We start from the raw sequence: 25,243 nt of genomic DNA, 5'->3' as shown, positions 1-25,243 counted from the left end.
AATGTCTGACCAACTGGTACTGTACGTCAGAGTGTGTACACTCACACAACCTCTGGTTTAATCTAATCCTGGTAGTCTGGTCAAAAGATTTTTAAACCTGCTGTAAAATCAGGAGATTCAATCGCCAATCACCAGGCCAATCTAGAAGTGTATCATAGTTGCCTACGTTTTGGCTGCTCCCTTCGGCTAAGTTGCACAGGAGGGGGGCATGGAGGAGGTAATATGATGACGTGAAGATGCGGTTGGGTCATCGTTGCCCTGCCCCCCGCTTTATGATACCCACATTACCAACACTGTAAAGCGGGGACAGGGCTACGATGACGCAATTTAGTGTAAATTGTGTCATCACCCTGCCCACTTCTCCTGTGTGAGGGGGTGCTACTCGGGGTGTGGATAGCGGTGAGTAGGCCACTCGATTTTCAGGAGCCTCCCGGCCTTTCTGGGTTGGTACAATTCTCCCAATTCATGTGTGTGAGTGGCATCCGGTCTGCCAAAGATTGGAAGTGTGTGTACGGTGTCATAATCCTTTCAGCAGATTGGAGATCAGTAGCAAAATTGGACAGGTGTGTACGCAAAGATCGGGTGTTGTATGTGCGACCTATGTCTCCAGTAGGATTGTGTCAAGTCTAGCCTGGAGTTGGATCTCCGGAGGATTGTAAAAGCATGTACACAACTTAAAACAAACACTCTCTCTGGCTGATTCAAAAATGATTTTTTTAGATATTTAATGTACAGTATTGGTTGGAGATATTTAAAGTACAGTATTGGTTGTCGATAATTAATGTACAGTATTGATTGTTGAGAACCCACACTGACTATTACATTTGGCCCCAAATATCTATATTAGACAGAGCTGGCTTGATTCCGGTGAGATAGTCAATAGATTTAAATTAGTTTAATTGCAATGTTAGGTTGATTTCACCTTTAACATAATTGCCGTTTTAAATCTAGAGATTATTTTGCCAGAATCGTACTGGCTCCCGCAAATTGCAGGCTAGTACATTTGGGTAATGGAATCTTTAAAGGAATATTAGGGCAGATGTATTAAGCCTGGAGACTGCATAAGGAAGTGATAAATCAGTGATAGGAGCCGATTGGCTGGTGCGTTTATCACCTTGCACTTATAACTGGTTTATCATTTCCTTATGCCTTCTCCAGGTTTCTATACCTAAAAATATTAGCCGATATACTGAAAACATTATGGTGTATGTAATCTTGACCCTCACCTTATTTTTACCCCAGTGATACTAAATCCATTGTTTAGTAACTGTTAAATGCTTATACAAATGTTGATGCCCTTCAGTCAAAGTGCTCAATGTGTGCATCTTGTCCAATTTAGACATCTACAAGTGTGGCTAAAGTGCAGTGGTCTTGTTGCTAAGAGAAGCAGGTTTTTGGTGGTATCCTATTAGGTGCGGCGAGTTACTGCACGGTAAAAACGAGATTTTCAGCCCGATAGCGCTACAGGCTATCCAATTACAGCCCATTTTTTATCGTGCGAAAACTCGCCCGTTATCGGCTGATAACACATGGGATCCATAACACTGCGGACCCATGTGTTCGTGTCCAATAACGGGTCTGAGGCACGCAAAGCAGAATCCCTGATAAGTGCTGGCTTACGGGGATAGCCCCGGGGGAAATCCTTTAGCTGCGGTAACTCACTGCAGCTAATAGGATACTGTCCTTTGTCTGTGTGTGACCATCTTAGCATGCGGAGCAGGATGATGCCACCCCTTAATATGAGACAGAGTTGTGTGTGTATCCTGAATATACATTGTATACATGTTCACTAGCACTGTAACCTATGTATACAAATTGCTGGGCTTATTGAGAATCTTTAATCTTTATTAGTCACATTTGCTGCTGACAGCTTATCTGACCTTTCTCTAAAATGAGATCTCTCCATTTTGACTCAGCAAGATGATACTGTTTCCTCATTAGGAGGCCCATTTCATTATTTGCCCTTAGCATTAGGAATGTGCTGTCTTTCAATGTCTGTCAAGCATCTACTCTCACCACACATCTTAAAATTCACCTCTTAAGGAAGCACTTCAGCAGCTACTCGACAGGTGTATGCACTAAAAATCACCCAACTCATCTGCTATACGTATTTATGACAACTCTGTCTTTGTCCAATTTAGTTATTTTTTTTTAAGGTTTTATCATCAGCAATTTATATAGAAAACATTGACAAACTAGGATCCTTTTTATAAATGTATTTAATCATGACATGCTTTCCGCCAATAAAAATACAACTTATAAATTATGCACTCTACTTTTCTGCTGGTAAGTCTCATAAAACTGGATGAGTGAGTCTGGAATTCTTGGGGTCACGATGGCCAAAGCTTGATCAAAATGTTTTCCCAGTATGCACTTGGCATTAATGTCCTCCTGCAAAGCCAGCAGTGCAGCCTCTCGACACACTGCAGTGATCTGAGGGAAAAGAAAACATGTACTTTACTGTATTTTTTTTAATTATTTCTATTTTTGCAACACAAAAAAAAAAGAGTATAGAAGAAACAAAGTTTACAAGAACATGCAATAAGCAAAAATAAAAAGGTAATTAATCATTGTGACCATCAAGTAGAGTCCAATAAAAAACAAATACATCTCAGCGGGATGCGGTTACAATACCGCTAGTCGGGATCCCGGCTAGGGACTTTCTAGCACTCGCCCCGTTGCCAGCATACCTGTGACCAGGATCCCGCAGTCAGTATACTGACGACCAGGATCCCAGCCGCCAGTTTTTCATACTGATCCCATCTCAGCACGTGCTGTGTCTGACATCATGAGCCCAAACCCATCTACTGCAGAGATCGAATGCCCTAGCCCATTCTGTAGTATCTGGAAGAGAATCTAAGTAACGCTTCTAGGTATCAGAGAAAAGGGCAAATCTGGTAATAAGCCCATTCTATGAAGTTTGAGTGGAGGTAGAAAAGTATTATGGGAAATAATCAGAAACATTTCTGGATAAATTCTAGAAGACTTTAGAATGTAAGCTCTCACGAGCAGGGACCTCTTCCCTCATGTACTGTTACATCTCTTACTTAACCTATCTACTTTTCAATACTCCCTTTGATGGCACCAAATCTTTTGGTTTTCTGCCACCCTGAAACTTATAGCTGCATCAGTAAACAGCACTAAAATGTTTATATACCCTCTACTTGTCCTATAGTGTATTGAACTGTAAGTCACTGTCTTCATGTTTTGCTTATTTGTCTACTCTGTAATTGGGCGCTGCGGATCTCATGTGGCGCCATATAAATAAATGAGAATAATAATAATAATAATAATAATAATAAAGGACACGTGAGTTAACTCCTGAAGCAATAGATAATACATAATGTGGAAGGCGTGCATATCTGGCAACTGTCCTGATTTTGGCCTGACAATACTGTTTTTCGGGACAACGTCTGGCCGTCCCACCCACAGGCAGCATCATCCTGCAGTGGGAATAGAAGTTGAGAAGGCCCCTGTTACTCGCAGCTCTGCAGAGCAATTGTGAATAGATGTTTCTTCTTCAGTTTTCATGGGGCTTCACAGGGAGAACATCGGGGTTGCAGGTGGTGGATCAGAGTGCGGGCACCAAACAGTTACAGGGGGCTGATATAGCAGCCCTACGCTTTTAAATGTAATAGTTTTTTTCCTTTTCTGTGCTTATCAGTGCTGTAAGTCTGTTAGACTTCAGTGCTACAGCTCCATCACCACCCACTGGTGCCGAAACTCCAGCATGTCCAAGACAAGTACTTGTGGCAGGGGCTGTACACTGCGTCTAGCACCGCTCATTGTGGGGACCCCAGGACAGCGTAGCTGGCATATGGGGGCAGGTAAGAGGGTCCCATCTTAAAAGGACCCACATTTAAATCGCGGTCCACTGCGTGTCCCAGGATATGGACTGCGGCGCTGGTGTGGACAATGGCTTTGGTCAGGGATTCCACTAGACCACCAGGTCATTTAAGGCACAGGTTTTTAGTGTATACACTAAATTTATGAAGGCCTTTAGTACCTGGGGTGGAAGACCAGCAAGGGGAGGTGGTGTTTAATCTGTAGCCCCTCCCCCAACTTTGGGTGTCAGTCTACTGCAGATTTCCCACCCTCCTGTTGTATACAAGACTCCCTCCTTCCCTCAGAGACCATGGCAGCCATCTTCAGCAAGCAGCAAACAAGGTCTCCGGAAACGCTGGGCTAAGTCTCCCTGTAAAAACATCTCTAAACAGCCATGTTTTTATAAACACTTATATCCTACCTGCTTTCAAAAACAGGCTGGGTAGTTGATTCAAGTGCTCATTGCAGTTATATTATTTTGTATTTATCTGCATTGTATGTGACTTGTGCTAGTTCTGCTGATTTATCTTTTTTTCTGCTATATATATATATAGAGAGAGAGAGAGAGAGAGAGAGAGAGAGAGAGAGAGATCACTTTTCTTTATATCCTGTGAAACAGGTGCTTTCAGGGTTGTTCTGAGCAGCAGTTAAAATGCTGTCTTTTGAGACATACTACACTTGGTTATAAATTACTCTTGCCATAAAAGTGTGCAAGTGTGAAACACAAATTGTGCAGTTATGTCTAGCAAGGCAAAAGGTCGCATACAGTCAGACACCCTATTATTGCTTTCATGTAAAATGTGCTCTGTGGGGTTATTTGCACAGGATGTTGTACAAGATGGGCTATGTGTTTTTTGTTATACACCTCTTAGTCAGTCAACAACTCCTGTAGCTACACAGGAACCTCCCTGGGCTTGCTTTACACAATTATTGGGTACCAACCCCAGATACAAATCCACCCTGAGTGGAAACTCGGGCAAGTTCAGTTCAAAGTCTGGCACAGACATCTATAGTTTACAAAAGATGCTGCCAGGGAACAAACAGCATTCTAGATCAACTAGAAATACTACATCTTCCTCTCATCCACAATTATATCAGACTCAAACGAGTCATCTGAGGAGGAAGGTGAAGAGAATATTCTCTGTGTCACGGATTCATGTGTAGCAGAGGAGGAGGCTTCTATTATTGTAGATGTACCAGCATTAACAGATGCAAATAAACAAATCCTTCAGCAAGCTGAGGATGAACCTGCGGCTGTCGCTAAGAAAACTGATGTATTTAAATGACAGAAAATAATCAAATCAGAATTTCTACATTCAGACCATCTGATGGAAAATAGACAGGAGCCTTGGAACACCCCTGGTAAAAAGTTTCCTCTGTCTAAGCGAATCTCATCTTGCTATCCTACCCCTGCGGAGATTGTGCGAGGTGGGAGACTCCTCCTCTAGCGGATTCTCAAATAACATGTTTGGTTAAGACATCTACTTTACCTGTCACTACCATTAAAGGAACCCACAGATAAGACGCATTGAAAATTGCCTCAAGTCTATCTTTTCACTGGTGGTTGCTGTAAACAGGCCTACAGTGACAGCCTCATAGGCAGCAAAAACGAATGAATCTTGGTTACAGGGAATAGAGGAGGAATTGCCTGTAGATATATCAGAAGAGTGCAGAATCTATTTTGATTATATCAAGAAAGCGACATCTTACATTGATGAAGTGCTATCTGATGCTGGTGTGTTGGCGGCAAAAGTGTCGGCAATGTCAGTGCTGGCAAGACGCATTATCTGGTTACGCTCTTGGAAAGAGGATTTAAATTCCAAGAAAACTCTGGAAGTACTACCCTTTATGGGAGATGTTCTGTTTGAAGAAGAACTAAAGAAAATAGTGGTATCCTTAGCGGCTGCCAAAACAGGTTTTCTCCCTTCAGCTACACCACGGCCTAACAGCTCCAATCTCGTACCTTTCGTCCACAAGGAAATGCGAAAGGACAAGTGTTTCCTAGGCAATAAAATGCCTCAAGGTCTACTAAGCCCAAGAATAAGCAGCCATGGGCTGCAATGCAACCCCCAGCAAAACCTGACAAACCTACAGCCTGACGTGCTTCCCCCTGGGGGACCTCAGGGTGGGAGGCTGACTTCTTTACTTCGCATAAGTCTTGATCAAGACCACTTCAGACGTATGGATGCAAGATGTAGTCTCTCACAGGTACGACATCTCTTTCAAAGGACGTCCCCTTCAGCAGTTTGTCGCACGAGTCTTACAGACACAGAAAAGGCTCTTTAATCACTCCTCCAATCAGAAGTAATAGTGTCAGTTCCTCAGGCTCAAAAAGAAAGGGACTATTATGTGACCCTGTTCCTTGTACCAGAGCCGAATGGGACATACTGGCCTATTTTCAATCTCAAATCTCTCAAAAGATTGTGAAAGTTTCAAGTTTTGCATGGAAATCCTATGCTCCATAGTTCTAGTATTAGAGCCTGGGCATTTCATTGTGTTATTGGATATACAAGATGCTTATCTGCATATACCTATTGCTCTTTCACATCAACGATACCTAAGGTTTGCGATCCTAAACCAACACTATCTGTTCCAGTCGCTGTCGTTTGGCCTGGCTACAGCACCCAGAATGTTTACAAAAGTCATGGCAGTCATAGCAGCACACCTGCGTCATCAAGGAATCAGGATACTTCCTTACCTGGATGACATACTGCTACTGGCAAAATTACAGGAGGTATTGCACAGCCAATACAGACGACGTTAGCCTTCCTACAAAGTCACAGATGGCAATGCAACTGGAAAAAGTCCTCCCTCATACCATCACAAAGGATGGTACATTTAGGCGCCCTGCTAGACTCCCAGAATCAAAGACTGTTTCTACCAATGCACAAAATATTGAAACTGAGGGACAAAATACATCAGTTCCTTCACCGCCCTCAGGTGTCAATCCACTTGGCCATACAAGTCCTTGGCCTGAGGGTATCTGCGCTTGACATGGTAGAATTTGCCCAATTTCACTCATGGTCTTTGCAAAGGCTGATTCTGGCCAAGTCGAATGCCAGCCTCATCAAATCAAACAGTAGATAATAAACTCTGACTCTGGAGGTTCACCTATCATTAACTTAACGGCTCCACAGCAATCACCTAAACAGGGATTGCCCCTTCTGGATCAAGAATTGGGTGCTTCTAACTACAGATGCCAGCCTTTATGACTGGAGACTGTAACCGAGCAACACTTGCTTCAAGGGAAATGGAGCCTGACAGAGTCTCAGTTCTCAATGTACTGGAACTGAGGGCAGTATACAAAGCATTGACACTGGCACGCAGTATTCTCCAAGGCAGGCCTGTGCAAATTCAATCCGGCAACGCCACAACAGTGGCATATATCAATTACCAAGGCGGCACTTGCAGCAAAATAGCAATGCAAGAGGCAGCCAAAATACTAAAATGGGTTGAACGTCATCTTCCACATGCATTACTTGTTCACACTCAAAATTACAGGACTTTATCCGGGCTTCACCCACTCTGTGGAATGCCCTCCCACACACAATAAGACTCTCCTCTAGTCTCCAAACCTTTAAACGTTCCCTGAAAACTCACCTCTTCAGACTAGCCTATCAAATTCCAGACTCACCCACATAACCTTCAGTGCTTCCCTATCTAATTACATCCTCTCTGTACAGTATACATAACATCACATATTTTGTCTTTCTTTACTCTCACACCCTCCTGACACTTGGCCAACATTACGGGGTATCATCATACAACCCATTAAGAACCTAGCAATCTGGTGGACCATTATGCAATAGGAATAGATACACAAGGATAGATGATATCTATTTCCCTATAGATTGTAAGCTTGCAAGCAGGGCCTTCCTAGCTCTATGTCTGTCTGTTTTTACCCAGTTCTATTACTGTTGTTCTAATTGTAAAGCGCAACGGAATATGCTGCACTATATAAGAAACTGTTAATAAATAATAAATAAATAAATAAATATTCCAGCCATATCAGCAGTGTTCATACCAGGCCTCCTCACTACTGGTGGCAGGTGGGGCCGGCCAGACGTGGATCTGATGGCCTCGCATCACAACCACAAAGTCCCAGTATACGGATCAAGGTCAGTTGATCCGCAAGCGGCATTTTTGGACGCTCTAGCGGTACAATGGACCTTTCATTTACCATACGTATTTCCCTCAATAATCCTTCTCCCAAGGGTAATAAGGAAATCCAAACAAGGAAGAAACCTCATTCCGATAGCCCCAGCTTGGTCCAGATGGCACTGGTTCCTCAACCTACAGAGCCTCTTTGTAGGGCAACCCCTTCAACTTCCTCAGCAACAGGACCTTCTATTTCAAAGGCCATGTCTACATCCGGATCTGAACCGTTTGTATTTGATGGCGTGGCTCTTAAATCATCCATTTAAGAGCAAAATGATTTTCAACCTCTATCCCTCTATAATATGTTTGCTGAAGCAGGCTTGCATGCCTTAAGCATTGTTTGAATTACAGAATATGGCATACCTATTTAACATAGTTGCATCATAGCGCTTAGAAGCGCCCCATGTGAAAGTATCAAGGATAGTTGCTTCTCTTCAAAGAGGTTTGAATCTAGGATTACGCCTTGCTTCTCTGAAAGTACCTATTTCTCTTACGTCCTAGAGGATGCTGGGGACTCCGTAAGGACCATGGGGTATAGACGGGGTCCGCAGGAGACATGGGCACTCTAAAGACTTTAGGATAGAATGGGTGTGCACTGGCTCCTCCCTCTATGCCCCTCCTCCAGACCTCAGTTAGATCCTGTGCCCAGAAGCGATTGGATGCACTGCAGGGGAGCTCTCCTGAGTTTCTCTGAAAAAGACTTTTGTTAGGTTATTTATTTTCAGGGAGCACTGCTGGCAACAGGCTCCCTGCATCGTGGGACTGAGGAGAGAGAGAAGCAGACCTACTTAAATGATAGGCTCTGCTTCTTAGGCTACTGGACACCATTAGCTCCAGAGAGTCGGAACGCAGGTCTCACCCTCGCCGTTCGTCCCGGAGCCGCGCCGCTGTCCTCCTCACAGAGCCGGAAGATTGAAGTCTTCTTTCTTCTCATACTCACCCGGCTTCTAAGGCGGCAGAAGACTTCATGATCTTCACTGAGGTAACGCGCAGCGGTAATGCTGCGCGCCATTGCTCCCAGACAGATCACACACAACAGGCACTGTACGGGTGCAGGGCGCAGGGGGGGGCGCCCTGGGCAGCATTATTAACCTCAAGGGACACTGGCATATAAAATAGATACTGCAGAGGCAGTATATTAATAAACCCCCGCCAGTATAAATAATTTGAGAGGGACCGAAGCCCGCCGGTGAGGGGGCGGGGCTTGATCCTTCCAGCACTAACCAGCGCCATTTTCTCCACAGCACACTGCATAAGCTGGCTCCCCGGACTCTCCCCTGCTGAACACGGTTACAGAGGGCATAAAAGAGGGGGGGGGGGAACATGTAATTGGCGCAGTGAAGTCTATTTATATATATATTACTATAAAAGCGCTGTACTACTGGGATTTTATTCCAGTCTGGTGGCGCTGGGTGTGTGCTGGCATACTCTCTCTCTTTCTCTCCAAAGGGCCTTATTGGGGGAACTGTCTCCATATAGATATATCCCTGAGTGTGGGGGTGTCGGTATGTGTGTGTCGGCATGTCTGAAGCGGAAGGCTCATCTAAGGAGGAGGTGGAGCAGATGATTGTGGTGTCTCCGTCGGCAACGCCGACACCTAATTGGTTGGACATGTGGAATGTTTTAAATGCAAATGTGACTCTATTACATAAAAGATTGGACAAAGTAGAGTCCAGGGAAAAAGCAGGGAGTCAATCCATGGCTTTAACTGTGTCACAGGGCCCTTCAGGGTCTCAAAAACGTCCCCTATCCCAAATAGCAGACACTGATACCGACACGGATTCTGACTCCAGTGTCGACTACGATGCTGCAAGGTTACACCCAAGCGTGGCCAAAAGTATTCATTATATGATTATTGCAATAAAAGATGTTTTGCATATCACAGATGACCCCTCTGTCCCTGACACGAGGGTACACGTTTAAGGAAAAGAAACCTGAGGTAACATTTCCCCCATCTCATGAGCTGAATGCATTATTGAAAAAGTTTGGGAAACTCCAGACAAAAAACTGCAGATTCCCAAAAGAATTCTTATGGCTATCCTGTCCCTGCACAGGACAGGGTACGGTGGGAATACTCGCCCAGGGTGGACAAGGCTTTAACGCGCTTATCCAAGAAGGTGGCGCTACCGTCTCCAATACACACTGATACCTTGTCAGCTGATATTGATACCCTAGAGAGGGATACCATTTTGTTGACCTTAGGTCACATCAAAGACGCAGTCTTATATATGAGAGACGCTCAGAGAGACGTCGGGCTACTAGGTTCAAGGGCCAACGCCATGGCGATTTCGGCTAGGCGAGCACTGTGGACCCGCCAATGGACGGGTGATGCCGACTCAAAGAGGCATATGGAAGTTTTACCTTACAAGGGTGAGGTTTTTATTTGGGGAAGGTCTCGCGGACCTGGTTTCCACAGCTACCGCGGGTAAATCTACTTTTTTTGCCTTATGTTCCCCCACAGCAAAAGAAAACACCACAGTATCAGATGCAGTCCTTTCGGTCGCATAAGTCCAGAAGAGGTCGGGGCTCTTCCTTCCTCGCCAGAGGTAAGCGGACAGTTCCCAGGAACAGAAGTCCTCCCCGGCTTCTACTAAATCCACCGCATGACGCTGGGGCTCCATTGAGGGAGTCCGCACCGGTGGGGGCACGTCTTCGACTCTTCAGCCACGTCTGGGGTCAGTCGGACGTGGATCCTTGGGAGATGGAAATAGTATCCCAAGGCTACAAGCTGGAATTCAAAGATGTGCCACCTCGCCGCTTCTTCAAATCGGCTTTACCAGCTTCTCCCCCAGAGAGGGAGATAGTTTTAGCTGCAATTCAAAATCTGTGTCAACAGCAAGTGATTATCAAGGTTCCCCTAATACATCAGGGAAAAGGGTACTATTCAACCCTATTTGTGTTCCCGAAACCGGATGGCTCGGTCAGACCCATTCTAATTTAAAATCCCTGAACCTGTACTTAAAAAGGTTCAAGTTCAAGATGGAATCGCTCAGGGCAGTTATCTCCAGCCTGGAAGTAGGAAATTTTATGGTGTCACTAGACATAAAGGATGCATACCTTCACTTACCCATATATCCTCCTCATCAGGCATACCTGAGATTCGCTGTACAGGACTGTCATTACCAGTTTCAGACGTTGCCGTTTCGGCTTTCCACGGCCCCGAGAGTGTTCACCAAGGTAATGGCGGAAATGATGGTGCTCCTGCGCAGGCAAGGAGTCACAATTATCCCGTACTTGGACGATCTCCTGATAAAAGTGAGATCAAAGGAACAGTTGCAGAAAAGCATGTCGCTCTCCCTGAGAGTACTACAGCAACATGGCTGGATTCTAAATCTACCAAAGTCACAGTTGGTTCCAATGACTCAGCTGTCTTTCTTAGGCATGATTCTGGACACAGAACAAAAGAGGGTTTTTCTCCCGATGGAAAAAGCCCAGGAACTCCAGAACATGGGTGGTCATTCCGAGTTGTTCGCTCGGTAATTTTCTTCGCATCGCAGCGATTTTCCGCTAAATGCGCATGCGCAATGTTTGCACTGCGACTGCGCCAAGTAAATTTGCTATGCAGTTAGGTATTTTACTCACGACATTACGAGGTTTTTTTCTTCGTTCTGGTATTCGTAATGTGATTGACAGGAAGTGGGTGTTTCTGGGCGGAAACTGGCCGTTTTATGGGAGTGTGTGAAAAAACGCTACCGTTTCTGGGAAAAACGCGGGAGTGGCTGGAGAAACGGAGGAGTGTCTGGGCAAATGCTGGGTGTGTTTGTGACGTCAAACCAGGAACGACAAGCACTAAACTGATCGCACTGGAAGAGTAAGTCTCGAGCTACTCAGAAACTGCACAGAGAAGTCTTTTCGCAATATTGCGAATCTTTCGTTCGCAATTTTGATAAGCTAAGATTTACTCCCAGTAGGCGGCGGCTTAGCGTGTGCAAAGCTGCTAAAAGCAGCTTGCGAGCGAAAAACTCGGAATGAGGGCCATGGTCAGAGACCTGTTAAAACCGAAAAGAGTGTCAGTCCATCAATGCACTCGAGTACTGGGGAAAATGGTGGCGACCTACGAAGCCATCCCCTTCGGAAGACTTGATGCGAGAACTTTTCAGTGGGACTTTCTGGCAAGTGGTCCGGGTCCCACCTTCAAATACATCAGAAAATAACCCTGTCCCCCAGGGCCAGGGTGTCTCTCCTGTGGTGGCTGCAGAGTGCTCACCTTCTAGAGGGTTGCAGGTTCGGCATTCAGGACTGGGTTCTGGTGACCACGGACGCGAGCCTCCGAGGATGGGGAGCAGTCACACAAGGAAGGAATTTTCAGGGACTGTGGACAAGCCAGGAGGCTTGTCTACACATCAACATACTGGAATTGAGGGCCATATACAACGGCCTACGACAAGCGGAGAATATTCTTCGCAACCTTCCGGTTCTGATTCAATCAGACAACGCGGGACAAGGAGCAGAGTGGCAATGGCGGAAGCTACCTGGATTTTGCGCTGGACAGAAAATCACGTAAGTGCTCTGTCAGCAGTATTCATTCCGGGAGTGAACAACTGGGAAGCAGACTTCCTCAGCAGACACGATCTCCATCCAGGAGGTGGGGACTTCATCAAGAAGTTTTTACAGAAATAACAAGTCTTTGGGGACTTCCTCAAATAGACATGATGGCGTCACAACTCAACAAGAAACTTCGGAGGTATTGTGCCAGGTCAAGGGACCCTCAGGCAGTAGCAGGGGACGCCCTGGTGACACCATGGGTGTTTCAGTCGGTCTATGTGTTCCCTCCTCTTCCTCTCATCTCAAAAATATTGAGAATCATATGACGGAACAGAGTGCAGACAATACTCATTGTTCCAGATTGGCCTCGAAGGGCCTGGTATTCAGATCTTCAGGAACTGCTCACAGAAGATCCATGGCCTCTTCCTCTCAGGGAGGACCTGTTGCAGCAGGGGCCCTGCGTGTTCCAAGACTTAACGCGGTTACGTTTGACAGCATGGCGTTGAACACCGAATCCTAGCTGGGAAGGGTATTCCGGAAGAAGTCATCCCTACTCTGATAAAGGCTAGGAAGGACGTGACGGCGAAACATTATCACCGTATCTGGAGGAAGTATGTTTCTTGGTGTGAAGCCAAGAATGCTTCTACAGAAGATTTCCATTTGGGCCGGTTTCTCCACTTTCTACAGACAGGAGTGGATATGGGCCTAAAGTTAGGCTCCATTAAGGTACAGATTTCGTCCCTATCTATATTTTTCCAGAAAGAATTGGCTTCTCTCCCAAAAGTCCAGACTTTTGTAAAGGGAGTGCTACACATCCAGCCCCCTGTTGTGCCACCCAGTGGCACCATTGGGACCTTAACGTGGTGTTACAGTTCCTAAAATCTCACTGGTTTGAGCCTCTTCAAATGGTTGAATTAAAGTTTTTCACTTGGAAGGTGGTCATGTTGTTGACCTTGGCATCTGCAAGGCAGGTGTCCGAATTGGCGGCCTTGTCTCATAAGAGCCCCTATCTCATTTTCCATGTGGATAGAGCAGAGTTGAGGACTCATCCTCAATTTTTGCCTAAGGTGGTGTCATCGTTTCATATGAACCAACCTATTGTGGTGCCTGTGGCTACGGGAGACTTGGAGGATTCCAAATCCCTTGATGTAGTCAGGGCCTTAAAAATTTACGTAGCCAGGATGGCTCGGATTAGGAAAACAGAAGCTCTGTTTGTCCTGTATGCGGCCAACAAGGTTGGCGCTCCTGCTTCTAAGCAGACTATTGCTCGCTGGATCTGTAACACTATTCAGCAGGCTCATTCTACGGCTGGATTGCCAGTACCAAATTCGGTAAAGGCCCATTCCACTAGGAAGGTGGGCTCTTCTTGGGCGGCTGCCCGAGGCGTCTCGGCTTTACAGCTTAGCCGAGCGGCTACTTGGTCGGGTTCAAACACTTTTGCAAAATTCTACAAGTTTGATACCCTGGCTGATGAGGACCTCATGTTTGCTCAATCGGTGCTGCAGAGTCATCCGCACTCTCCCGCCCGGTTTGGAGCTTTGGTATAATCCCCATGGTTCTTACGGAGTCCCCAGCATCCTCTAGGACATAAGAGAAAATAAGATTTTAAACCTATCGGTAAATCTTTTTCTCCTAGTCCGTAGAGGATGCTGGGCACCCGTCCCAGTGCGGACAAAATTCTGCAAGACTTGTATATAGTGTTGCTTACATAAGGGTTATGTTACAGTTAAGATCAGTCGTTGGCTGATACTGTTTTGTTCATACTGTTAACTGGTTACGTATATTCCAGGTTATACGGTGTGGATGGTGTGGGCTGGTATGAATCTTGCCCTTAGATTAACAAAAATCCTTTCCTCGTACTGTCCGTCTCCTCTGGGCACAGTTTCTCTAACTGAGGTCTGGAGGAGGGGCATAGAGGGAGGAGCCAGTGCACACCCATTCTATCCTAAAGTCTTTAGAGTGCCCATGTCTCCTGCGGAGCCCGTCTATACCCCATGGTCCTTACGGAGTCCCCAGCATCCTCTACGGACTAGGAGAAAAAGATTTACCGGTAGGTTTAAAATCTTATTTTTTCCTTTATCAGTATGGTTTCAGCGAAAACTTGCTACACTACTGGATATACGTAACTTTTTTTCAAGGTGTCATATGTGTACAACCTCCATATGTACCCCCGGTAGCTACATGAGATCTCTCTGTAGTACTGGATGCACTTCAAGAGACCTCTTTTGAACCTTTATAATCAGCGAACCTCAAATGGTTGACGGCTTATATAATTTTTTTTGCTAGCTATTGCCTCTGCTAGAAGGTTGTCGGACTTAGGAGCTCTCTCCTGTCGTCCACCTTTCCTGATTTTTCATCATGACAGGGCAGTTCTACGGACTAGGCCTGGTTATCTATCTAAAGTGGTCTACAGGTCCCATCTAAATCATGAATTTGTAGTCCCGGCTTTTGTCTCACCAGATCTTGCATCAAAAGAACAGTCTTAGAACTGGTTCGGTCTACGTAGATACGTAAGGCAGGTACTATATCCAATTAGAAGATCCGGCTCTCTATTTATACCTTATGGATTTCACAAGCGTGGGTGGCCAGCTAACAAACAGACACTGGCCAGATGGATTACAATGGTTGTTGCACAAGCATACAATCAAGTTGATTTGCCTGTCCCAACATCAATTTCTGACCATTCTACTAGATCTGTAGGACCCTCGCGGGCGGTACGCCATGGGGTATCTCCTGAGCAAATATGTAAGGCCGCTACGTGGTCTTCCATTCACACATTTCTAAAATTTTACTAATTTGATACGTTTGCATCCCAGGATGCTTCCTTTGGATGCAGGATTCAGTTTTCCTCTCAGGCGCGTCCCCTCCCTTAAAAATACTGCTTTAGGACATCCCCGATATTCTCCCTGTGGAGCCCTATAAAACCCGAAGAAGAAAACAAGTGTTATGGTTGACTTATCTTTGCTAACTCTCTTTCTTCGAGGTTCATAGAGTCCACAGGGCGCCCACTCTGATGCACCTGGCCTCTCTTAGTTTTTGTGGCATTAGTCACTGGTTCCTTTCTCCTGTCTGCGAGCATGTGTTCTTATGTGTACAATATCTTTCTTCTATCCGCTTCCTCTTTGGGCTTGTTAACAAAACTGACCTGCCTGAGCATGGTGGTGGGTTATAGGGGAGAGGAGCCGAGCATTCTGGGAAGACTGAAAGCTTAACTGTTTGGTGGCCGGACACTCATCCACCAACTACAACCACGATGTTCTCCCTGTGGACCCTATGAATTTCGAATAAAGCGTTAACAAAGGTAAGTCTACTATAACTCATTTTTTTTTGCATACGCACGATATCTATTCACGGGAGAGAGGGACTGGGGTCATCTGCAGCAGCTCACGGAGCACTGGCCATGTCCCCACAGCAGCAGGAAATAGAGGCGTGGTCGGTTGGTACGGCATTCCCATGCGGTCACGCTCCTTAATTTCACACATGTCTGCGATGCGCATAAATTATCTGCATGAAGCTAGGATAAAGATGTGAGGTATGAGTACGTAGCCCAGTATCTCAGCCTTGAATTAACTGCCACAATGAGTAGCGAAGGAATACAGTGTTCTTAACAGACACTGGGGTTGGGAGATAAGCAAGTGGGTAGTTCCAGTCCAGGTTTTACTGTCATTTTAATGAAACTGAAAATAGAATTTCAGCTGCCAAATTAGGAGAAACTGGTCAAATACAGCTGTACTTTTGCAAAATGTCACAGTGAGATATGCAGAGGACAGAGATAGCAAAATGCATTATTAGAAGCTCAGCAGTCTTTTGTGAAAATATAAGCAATAAAATGTTCTTATTTTAGAAGAATAACAATATTATTATATTACATATTGTAATATAACCAGCAGTATTTCTAAACATAAACAATTGAAAATGGATTAAGATAGTCTCTAAATATGTATATTTTTTAAATAATATACATCCTTGTAACCTTATCAGAATCACCAACCCTAATGAAAAAATCCTCTGAAAGATAGCCAGTGTCGTATTGGGGCATGAAGGGCCCACTGGGAGTGCACTGATAGCTGGCAACACCCTTAAGCACGGGCCCCTACCACAGAGGCTTGGCTAATCATTAGAGTGTGCATGGGCTGGGCCCCTTGATAAATATATATATACTAGGTGATTCATCGCGCCCTACGGGCACTCTTCACACAGTCGGGAGGGGCTACGCCCCGTTAACCCCTGCAGGCCTTTGAACATACGCAGGCCGGTAGGTAACAGAATCAGAAACGCAGGGCAGTATAGAGGGCATACAGAAATGGTGTCTGGTTGAGAAAAGATAGTGAGGCGTGGGGGGGAGGAGGGGGAGAAAGGGAATGTACAGAAACGCTGTGCGATCGGTAAAGGATAGGGAGAGTCAGGGTGGTAGGGAGAGGATAAAGAGAGGCAAGGTGTTAGAGAGAAAATACCGTTGCAAGAGGCTAAGACCCGGTAACCCCTGCATGGGCTTCAACTGTGCTATAATTATTATTATATGGAGTATTACCTGCAAATGTTTTTATGACAGTGGGTAAATATTGCAAGGGGGAAGGGCGTGCGATTGTCAAGGGGGCGTAGCCCATTGTGAGGGCGTGCAGAGTGGCCGCAGGGCACAATGAATAACATAGTGTAGTATATACTGCTATAGATAAGACACCGAAGTGCTGTGGCCACAGGTAGCAGTGCAGCTTATACACACAATGGCCACAGGTAGCAGAGCCGCTTATACACACAATACCCACAGGTAGCAGAGGCGCTTATGCACACAGTGCCCACAGGTAGCAGAGGCGCTTATGCACACACTGCCCACACGTAGCAGAGGCGCTTATACACACAGTGGCCACAGGTACCAGAGCCGCTTATACACACAATACCCACAGGTAGCAGAGGTGCTTATACACACAGTGGCCACAGGTAGCAGAGGCGCTTATACACACAATGGGCACAGGTAGCAGAGGCGCGTATACTATACACACAATACCCACAGGTAGCAGAGCCGCGTATACACACAGTGCCCACAGGTAGCAGAGTTGGTTCTACACACAATGGCCACAGGTAGCAGAGCCGCTTATACACACAGTGCCCACAGGTAGCAGCGCCACTTATACACAATGGACACAGGTAGCAGTGTTGCTTATACACACAGTGCCCACAGGTAGCAGAGTTGGTTCTAGATACAATGGCCACAGGTAGTAGCTGTGTTTATACACACAGTGCCCACAGGTAGCAGCGCCACTTATATACAATGGCCACAGGTAGCAGTGTCGCGTAGACACATAATGGCCACAGTATTAGTGTTTCTTATTAATCCAATGTCCATTGGTAGCAACTATAGTCACAGAAGTTCAGAGTGTGTGGGGGGAGTTTGGAAAGGGGGTGGGTTCAGTGAGGTGCCTATCCGTGCCGCTGATCACCACGAATCAGGGAATCACTTGTAGTGGATGGTGTCCGAGGTGCTACGTGTGGTGGAGGGGTGGGTGTGGGAGGGGGTCCAGAGGTGTTGCGGGTGGGGGAGGGGTGGGTGCAGGGGCACAGATGGCGGAAAGGGTGCAGAGGTGCTGTGGGTGGGGGAGGGGGAGGTGTAGAGGGGGGGCGGATGGCGGAGGGGGTCTGGAGGTGCTGCGGGTGGGGGAGGGGCGGATGGGAGTGTAGATGCTGTTGGTGGGGGAGGGGTGGGTGCGGGGGACTGTGGATGAAGGAGAGGGTATGGAGGTGATGTGTGTGTGTAAGAGGGGCGATGTAGGGGTGTGCGTTTGGAGGTGCAGGGGGGTGAGCTTAGGTGATGGGTTTCAGAAGTGCTGTGGGTGGGGGAGGTGTGGGTGTGGGATGGGACGGATGGGGGATGTAGATGCTGTAGATGGGGGAGGGGTGGTAGTGTGGGTACGTAGGGGGAGGTGGGGTTGCAGGGGGGGGGTTGGGTGATGGATTGTAGAAGTGCTGCGGGTGTGGGGGGGGTGCTGGATGGGGTATGTAGAAGCTGCGGGTGGCTGCAGGGGAGCCGTGGATGGGGGAGGGGGTCCTTAGGTGCTGTGGGTGGTGGTCCAGAGGTGCTGGGGGTGGTGGAGGGGAAGGTGTGGTAGGGTCCGCGAATGGGGGAAGGTGTCTATAGATGATGGGGGTGGGGGAGGGGCCGGAGGTGCTGTGGGTGGGGGACTGGCGGCTGCGGGGGGGTGGTGGCGGTCCGGAAGCGCTGCGGGTAGGGGAGGGGCAGGTGCGGGGATGGAGCAGATGGGGGAGGGGATCCGAGGGCGCTGTGGGTGGGTGAGGGGCGGGTGTGGGGTTACCGCAGTTGGGGAGGGCCGGCTGTGGGGGTGTTGCGGGTGGTGGAGGGGCAGGTGCGTGGGTGTGGGGGGGGAGGGGCGGGTGCAGGGGTGCTGCGGGTGGGGCGGTTGGGTGGGAGGTGGGTGCGAGGATGGGGTGCTGCAGGTTGGGGAGGGGTGGGGGTGCGTGCGTAGGGGAGGGGGTGCCATGGGTGGGGGGTTTGGAGCAGGGATGATGCGGGTGTGGGAGGGGTGGGGGGGTGGCTGGGGGAGTAGGACTCATTGTGAGAGTCATTCTGGCTTTTTAGGCTGCAGCATTTAGACAACAGGCTTTTGGTGAATGTCACCTCGTTCCACAGAGACCTGCACTGGGGGCCCCGCCAATAACCATCATCCCCCCCCCGCCAATAACCATCACCCCCCCCCCCCCAAATGACCATCACCATCAACCCCCCCCCCCCTCCTCCCCGCTGCAAGCGCTGCTCACCTGGGCCGGTCACACAGGCAACGGGAGCGCTGCAGCAGGGAGAGAGGACACCAGGTTGCCGGGGCAGGAGAGATCCACGCTGGCGGGAGCGGAGTGCGGGCTGTGCATGCGGCTTCCTCCTCTCGGGCAGCACAGTCGAGCAATCTCCAGCCTCCGCCGCCAGCAGCATCTCTCCTGGTAGCAGCGGAGGCTGGAGTTTGCTCGACCGTGCTGCCCGAGAGGAGGAAGCCGCATGCACAGCCCGCACTCCGCCCCCGCCAGCGTGGATCCCTCCTGTCCCGGCAACCTGAATGGGGACAGAGCACCGGCTGAGGGGCCCCGGGGTAGTGACCCTCCACCCAACCCCCGTTAATGCCGCTCTTGTGTGGCCGGCCACGGTAAGGCGTCCGTCCAGTGGCGGCTGTTCCCTGGGGATTGTGTCCGCCTCCCTAGTGGTGTGCTGGCACAGAGCAGAGGCCGTTGCCTCCGCCCAGCGCTGTAACTCCACCCAGCGTTACGGCCAGGCACAGAATCACAGACGTGGCCAAATATATAGGATATATATATATATATACACACAATATATTAATTAATAGATTAATAATGGCAATGCACTGTAGACAGTAAGCTATAGTCCCAAAAGGAGGTGGGGGCGGCACAACCACTCCCCCCCCCCTTCTTTGAAAACAGCCCCCTGACTTACATACTGAGTTCACAGAAGAGTCTCAGGGGTGTTTTCATGAAGCAGTGAAAACAGTGGAAAAGTGAGTCGGTGGAGACTGCCCCGTACAATTGTATAGTATGCAAATTATAAATGTTACTTCAATGCTGATTGGTTGGGCAACTTCTCCACTGGCTCACTACTCCACACGTTTCACTGCTTCATGAATAGACCCTTATATCATGTATAGGAGATGGTGTAAATGTGTAAGAGGCTTTTGCTGTTATACAGGCCCAGTCATAGTCTGCTGTATATTTTTTCCATTAAAGATGTGATGAGGATAAAACTGCACTCAAAGCCATAACTTTGTAGATAAAGGATTAGTGTCTTTCTAATGTAAGCATACAGTTCTTTAAACTCAGCATTTATCATGTAACAGTGCAATCTCTCCCGTAAAGATGGTGGAATGGGTAAAATGCATGTGTGGTAGACAATAAACCTAGCAAGCTATGCTAAGCGCAAGACAGAAATTAAGTTAATTTTATACTTGGTACAAAGTAAAAAAAAATAATATATATATATATATATATATATAATGCATGTGCACAGCAAACAATGGATACATGGTCATACTATAGGGAAAAGTAAATACTCCAGACCATGGTGATCATACCACCCCAATCCACACACACCCTAGTACTCAGCAAGTGAGCATGTGCCCACTCATTTCCAGGATAACAGGCCCATGCCCACCATCTACATTCCCAGCCCACAACAGTTCCACAATATATATTGCATGCCCAACAAGATAATATTATGCCCACCACATAGAAAGTATATCCATCATGTATATGTATTCATCATGTATTATTTATAATTTACCCCATGGAAATGCATAACCCGATAATGTCAGTTTCAAGCCATAAATTGTTATAAGTATAGACAAAGCATTACTTTGCTTTTTTCCAGTTTCTGTAGCAAATTAAGTTTGACTAATTAAAATGAAACAGCAAAAACAACCTGTCATTACGGCTATTCTGCAAAACACATTTTGTGCATTATTTAAATAGTTTTTAGATAAATAAGTTCAGGAAAAAAAACAAAAAACACAATAAAGCAACTGGGAATAAGTGGGTAAAAGGTTTTCGATGTTTTGAATGCATTCTTTTCCAGAACCCGGGCCTTTAGACAGCGGAAGCAGACTGAGGCTGGTGTCATTCTAAAGACATAAAGACACATTGCTTGCAGGATGAAAAGATATATTGTGGGGTTTCAGTACAGCGCAGAATACAGTGATTGGTATTCACAGTGCACACATCGATGTGAACCAAAAGACCAGCTGAACCGTATTTGTTTGTTCACTTGCTGTTGCCTTGCTTATGCCATGCTGATGGAAGCCAAAGCAGCTAAGTCACATTTTAGAGGATTTAGCAGCATGTTTAGGAAGCTTTCACAAAAATATGCATGGATTTAGGTGGCTTTGTCATGCAACAATATTACACTTAGTGCCATGCGGCTGGTTCTTACATGGCCAATGAAGCTAAAAATCTATATGGAATTCCGCTGCAATGGAGATTGTCTACCATCACGTTTTCCTGCCCATTCTCTGCTCTTTCATTCAATGTTTTATGTCTCTACTGCTTCATAGAAAAAGTTTAACTTAAGAATTTATTTCCACACTGATCAAATGAGGCGACTTTTACATCTATTTGGTTATATACCCATATGATGTTTAATGCCGTTTATTTATTTCTATTGACCGTAAGTTTTTCATAAATAGTTATTCCATATTTTTATAGACACAGCCAACACCCCTCCAAAGATTTTTTTGTCACTGATGAAATTACACAAAGCTATTTTTCTTATTTTATATATCTAATCTACACTGTTCAATGTAAACATCAAATAAGGATTTGCCTATGCCCCCATTTGATCATGGTGAGAATTGTTGGTTATCAGGACCAGCATGTTGCAGATAATTACTGGTTAGTACCTGTAGAAAATAGGCATTAGGCAGGTAGGGGGTAATTATTGAAACTATCATCATTTTATACGTAGAACTGTTAAATTACTTTTCAAAAATGTGGTGTAAGCATGAAGAAAGAGGCAGATGAATATCAAAAAAGCTGGAAAAAATGTCTATATTTTGTATAACAAAAATATAGGATGCTATAAAATAGACTTACCACACTATCCCTTCAAACTAGGGCACTAATGAATTACACCGGTTATGTGGCTAGTTGACTTCAAGCCTGCATTTCACCTGGTTCCCGATTTAAAGGGATAGTATGGTAAGTCTACTATAAAAGCAATTTTTATATAACGGTATGCAATCTTTAGTTTTATTAGGCCCTATTACTTTTTTTTTTAAGATAATGAGGGTTTCCCTATTTGGAACATTATTCTAAATAATTTTTTAATATATCTGCTTTTCCAAACACTACTAAAGTTTAGCGGTGCTCCGAAATGAAGATTTTCTATCAAATTTCCAGCAATCTGGGAATTCCTAAAAGAAAAAAAATGTTACTGGAGCAGCTCAGAGTAGCTCCCCAGCAACACCACTCGGCAAAAGTAAGAGTAGTCTTACTGCTTGCCAGGCTGGTAAGGTGTCAAGGAACGAAAGGGTGAAATGCCTAACCAGCTCCTGCATACACACTGGGACTGGATGTCTGGCTCAGTCTTCTAGTTCTAGAGTTATCTGAAGAAATCAAGTAATGTTTGTTAATAAATAAAAAGTAACACATAGAAAAAAAGTTTAGTCATTAGAGAACAGTGCCAGTATTTGTACCTTAGCTATAACGAATAGGCATGGCAGATTGCCCCACAGTGAAGGCGATCACTTACGACAGTCTTAACTAACATAGGCAAACCCTCAAAGAATTTAAAGCTTTTTGCATTTTGATAAATAGATTGTGTCTTCTCTACCTAGGGCACTGCACATCCAGAAACTTATTGCATACCTCTCGTATGATCTGACTGTTTGGTTGTGAACAGTAATCACTGACTAAAGTTTGAGACAGTGTTTGAGTTGTTTGCAGAATTTTGTCGTGAAGGATGGTCTCCGGAAGACGAGGAGCGCTTTGCTAACCTGTTTCCACCATCACCAAGGACAACATTGCTGCCAGGTGGGCCATAGTTAGGTGGACGACCCAGTTAGAGAAGAAGATAGGAATCGCATCAGGATTCATCAGCTGACATGAGAGCATACTCCACAAGGTTTCTGTACACTGGGTGCCACATCAGCTGACATGAGAGCAGAAGGAGGCTCGGGTGACTTGGTGCTGCAACATGCTGTCCAGGTTTTATGGCGGTCGCTAAAACTCTGTTTGGGATATCATCAGTGGCGATAAATCTTGGATCTACAGTTTCAACCCTGAGACTAAACAACAGTTGGCCCAGTGGACCCCAGTTGGAGGTGCTCCGCCACAGAAGCTCTGACATGAGTACTGCATGGCCAGGCAGATATTGGTTGTATTTGTGGCCAAGACTGTTCATGTACCACTAGTGCAGCAGTGCACCATCACTGGGGACTGGTAAGCCAACCAATTTACAGGCGCTGTCCAAGACCTTGGGCTTGTGGTGCCCTTTTCCAACACAACAATGCACCTGAACATGAGTCCAGGAAAGTGGTGGATTTTCTGGCCCATGAACGAATCCAGGAACTTGGCACAGTCCAGACTTGGCCCCCTGTGACTTCTTTGTGTTCCCACAAATCAATCGCAAGCTGCGTGGGAGTCGTTTTGAGTCACCGGAAGCTGCAGTGGAGACATTTATCCAGCATGTACAAGACAAACCACTTGGTGAAGCTGCTGGACCAGTCCAAAGCAGGTCTGAGTGCATGCAACTTTGCATAGACTCCACTGGCGAATACTTTAAAAAATAAATAAAAAAAAGGTTATGTTCACTTTGTTTATAAATATAATACTTTTTGTGTATCCGGAGACTTATTGAACATGCCTTGTATTTTACAGCTTCACTGCCCAGCTTCAATCATATACTTTTTTTTTTCTGGCTTTTTGAACTTGTTGGATAATGGGTATCCAAATAAGACAGGCATTCCCAACCTCAGTCCTCAAGGCACACTAACAGTCAAGGTTTTATCACATATGGTTACATCAAAATAACTGAGGTACTAATCAGGTCACCTGTGCTCAAGCATGGATATCATTAAAACCTGGACTGTTATTAGTGTGCCTTGAGGATCAAGGTTGAGACTAAAGGGCCCTACACATTTGGCGATCTGCCGCCGAGCTGCCTATTGGCAGATATGGCCGACGGGCGACCCGGCGGCGGGAAGGGCAGTTTCTTCACTCCCCCCGTTACCCGGCTCCATAGCAGTGCAGGCAAATATGGACGATCTCGTCCATATTGGCCTGCATGCACAGGCGATGGGGCACCAGCGATGAACGAGCGCGGGGCCGCGCATCGTTCATCGCTGGGTCCTCCACACTCAAAGATATGAACGTTATCTTGTTCATTAATGAACGAGATTGTTCATATCTTTGAGTATTATCTGCCAGTGTGTAGGGCCTATTAGAGATCTTATACCTGTATTATTAAAGCCAATACATGTTAATTTATAGAGACAGGTGCCCTTTGTGCTTCAGTTATGTGACTGGCCTAGTGAATTGATAGGCTGCAGTTTGATAAATATTGGTTCAGGCTTCTCTCACTACATGTAAGCAGTGGGGCTGCTTTGTGGAAATCTAGCCACACACCCATAGTAATGAGAGACTGAGAGAGGTAGCGTGCCTACAACGTCCTTTTTGACATTGCATATTTTTAACTTGCTCCAGCTTTTCCATGTTGTAGCTTGTCACTTGTAGCAATCAGGCTGCCTGTGATATAACATGGATAAAAATGAGGTGAGGAGCCTTGCATTCCTTTGTGGTGAAGAATATGAATGAAATCAGTTACAAGAGGATGTTTTGTGAAACAATAGTAAACACACTTTCAGTCCACCAGTAATCTTATCCATGCACACATTAAATGGGATTTACAAAAGGCACTCCTGATTTAAATATTAAACTTCTGTATAATGTAATGTGGCATTTCAGCTATACAATACTGTAACAACAGTGACACATATGCAAGCAGAGAACTGAAACATTAAGTATTACTATATAGCGAATGTCTATAAGTACCATCATAGAGAGCACAAGAGACACAACGAGTTAAACTGTGGAATCTCAAGCAATGTTTTAAGTTCAAATTCAACAGGTGGGGAGGATTCAGGCCAGAGGTTCCTCCCGCTGGTTCTAACTTGCCCGGAAGATTTGTTTCCTCATATAACATAAACCATTTTCCAAAAATGTACAAATTATAACAAATTTTATGTCTTTCTTAGAAAGGTATGTACAGGAA

General features: G+C 46.0%; 1 protein-coding gene across 3 annotated transcripts in view; it reads right to left on the bottom strand.

Moving 5' to 3' along the window:
- Nucleotides 1–2,201: 2,201 nt before the first annotated feature.
- Nucleotides 2,202–25,243, bottom strand: part of AFG2A (AFG2 AAA ATPase homolog A) — a 963,796-nt gene continuing 940,754 nt past the window's right edge. For all 3 annotated transcript variants that reach the window (XM_063920291.1, XM_063920292.1, XM_063920293.1), the window contains one exon: nt 2,202–2,433. In XM_063920291.1, coding sequence (XP_063776361.1) covers nt 2,331–2,433 — 103 coding nt within the window. In that variant the 3' untranslated portion in view covers nt 2,202–2,330. The remainder of the gene's footprint in view (nt 2,434–25,243) is intronic.

Source organism: Pseudophryne corroboree, chromosome 1, assembly GCF_028390025.1.
Source record: "Pseudophryne corroboree isolate aPseCor3 chromosome 1, aPseCor3.hap2, whole genome shotgun sequence".
In the NCBI taxonomy this organism is placed as follows: Eukaryota; Metazoa; Chordata; class Amphibia; order Anura; family Myobatrachidae; genus Pseudophryne; species Pseudophryne corroboree.
This window is presented reverse-complemented; position numbering and strand designations above follow the sequence as displayed.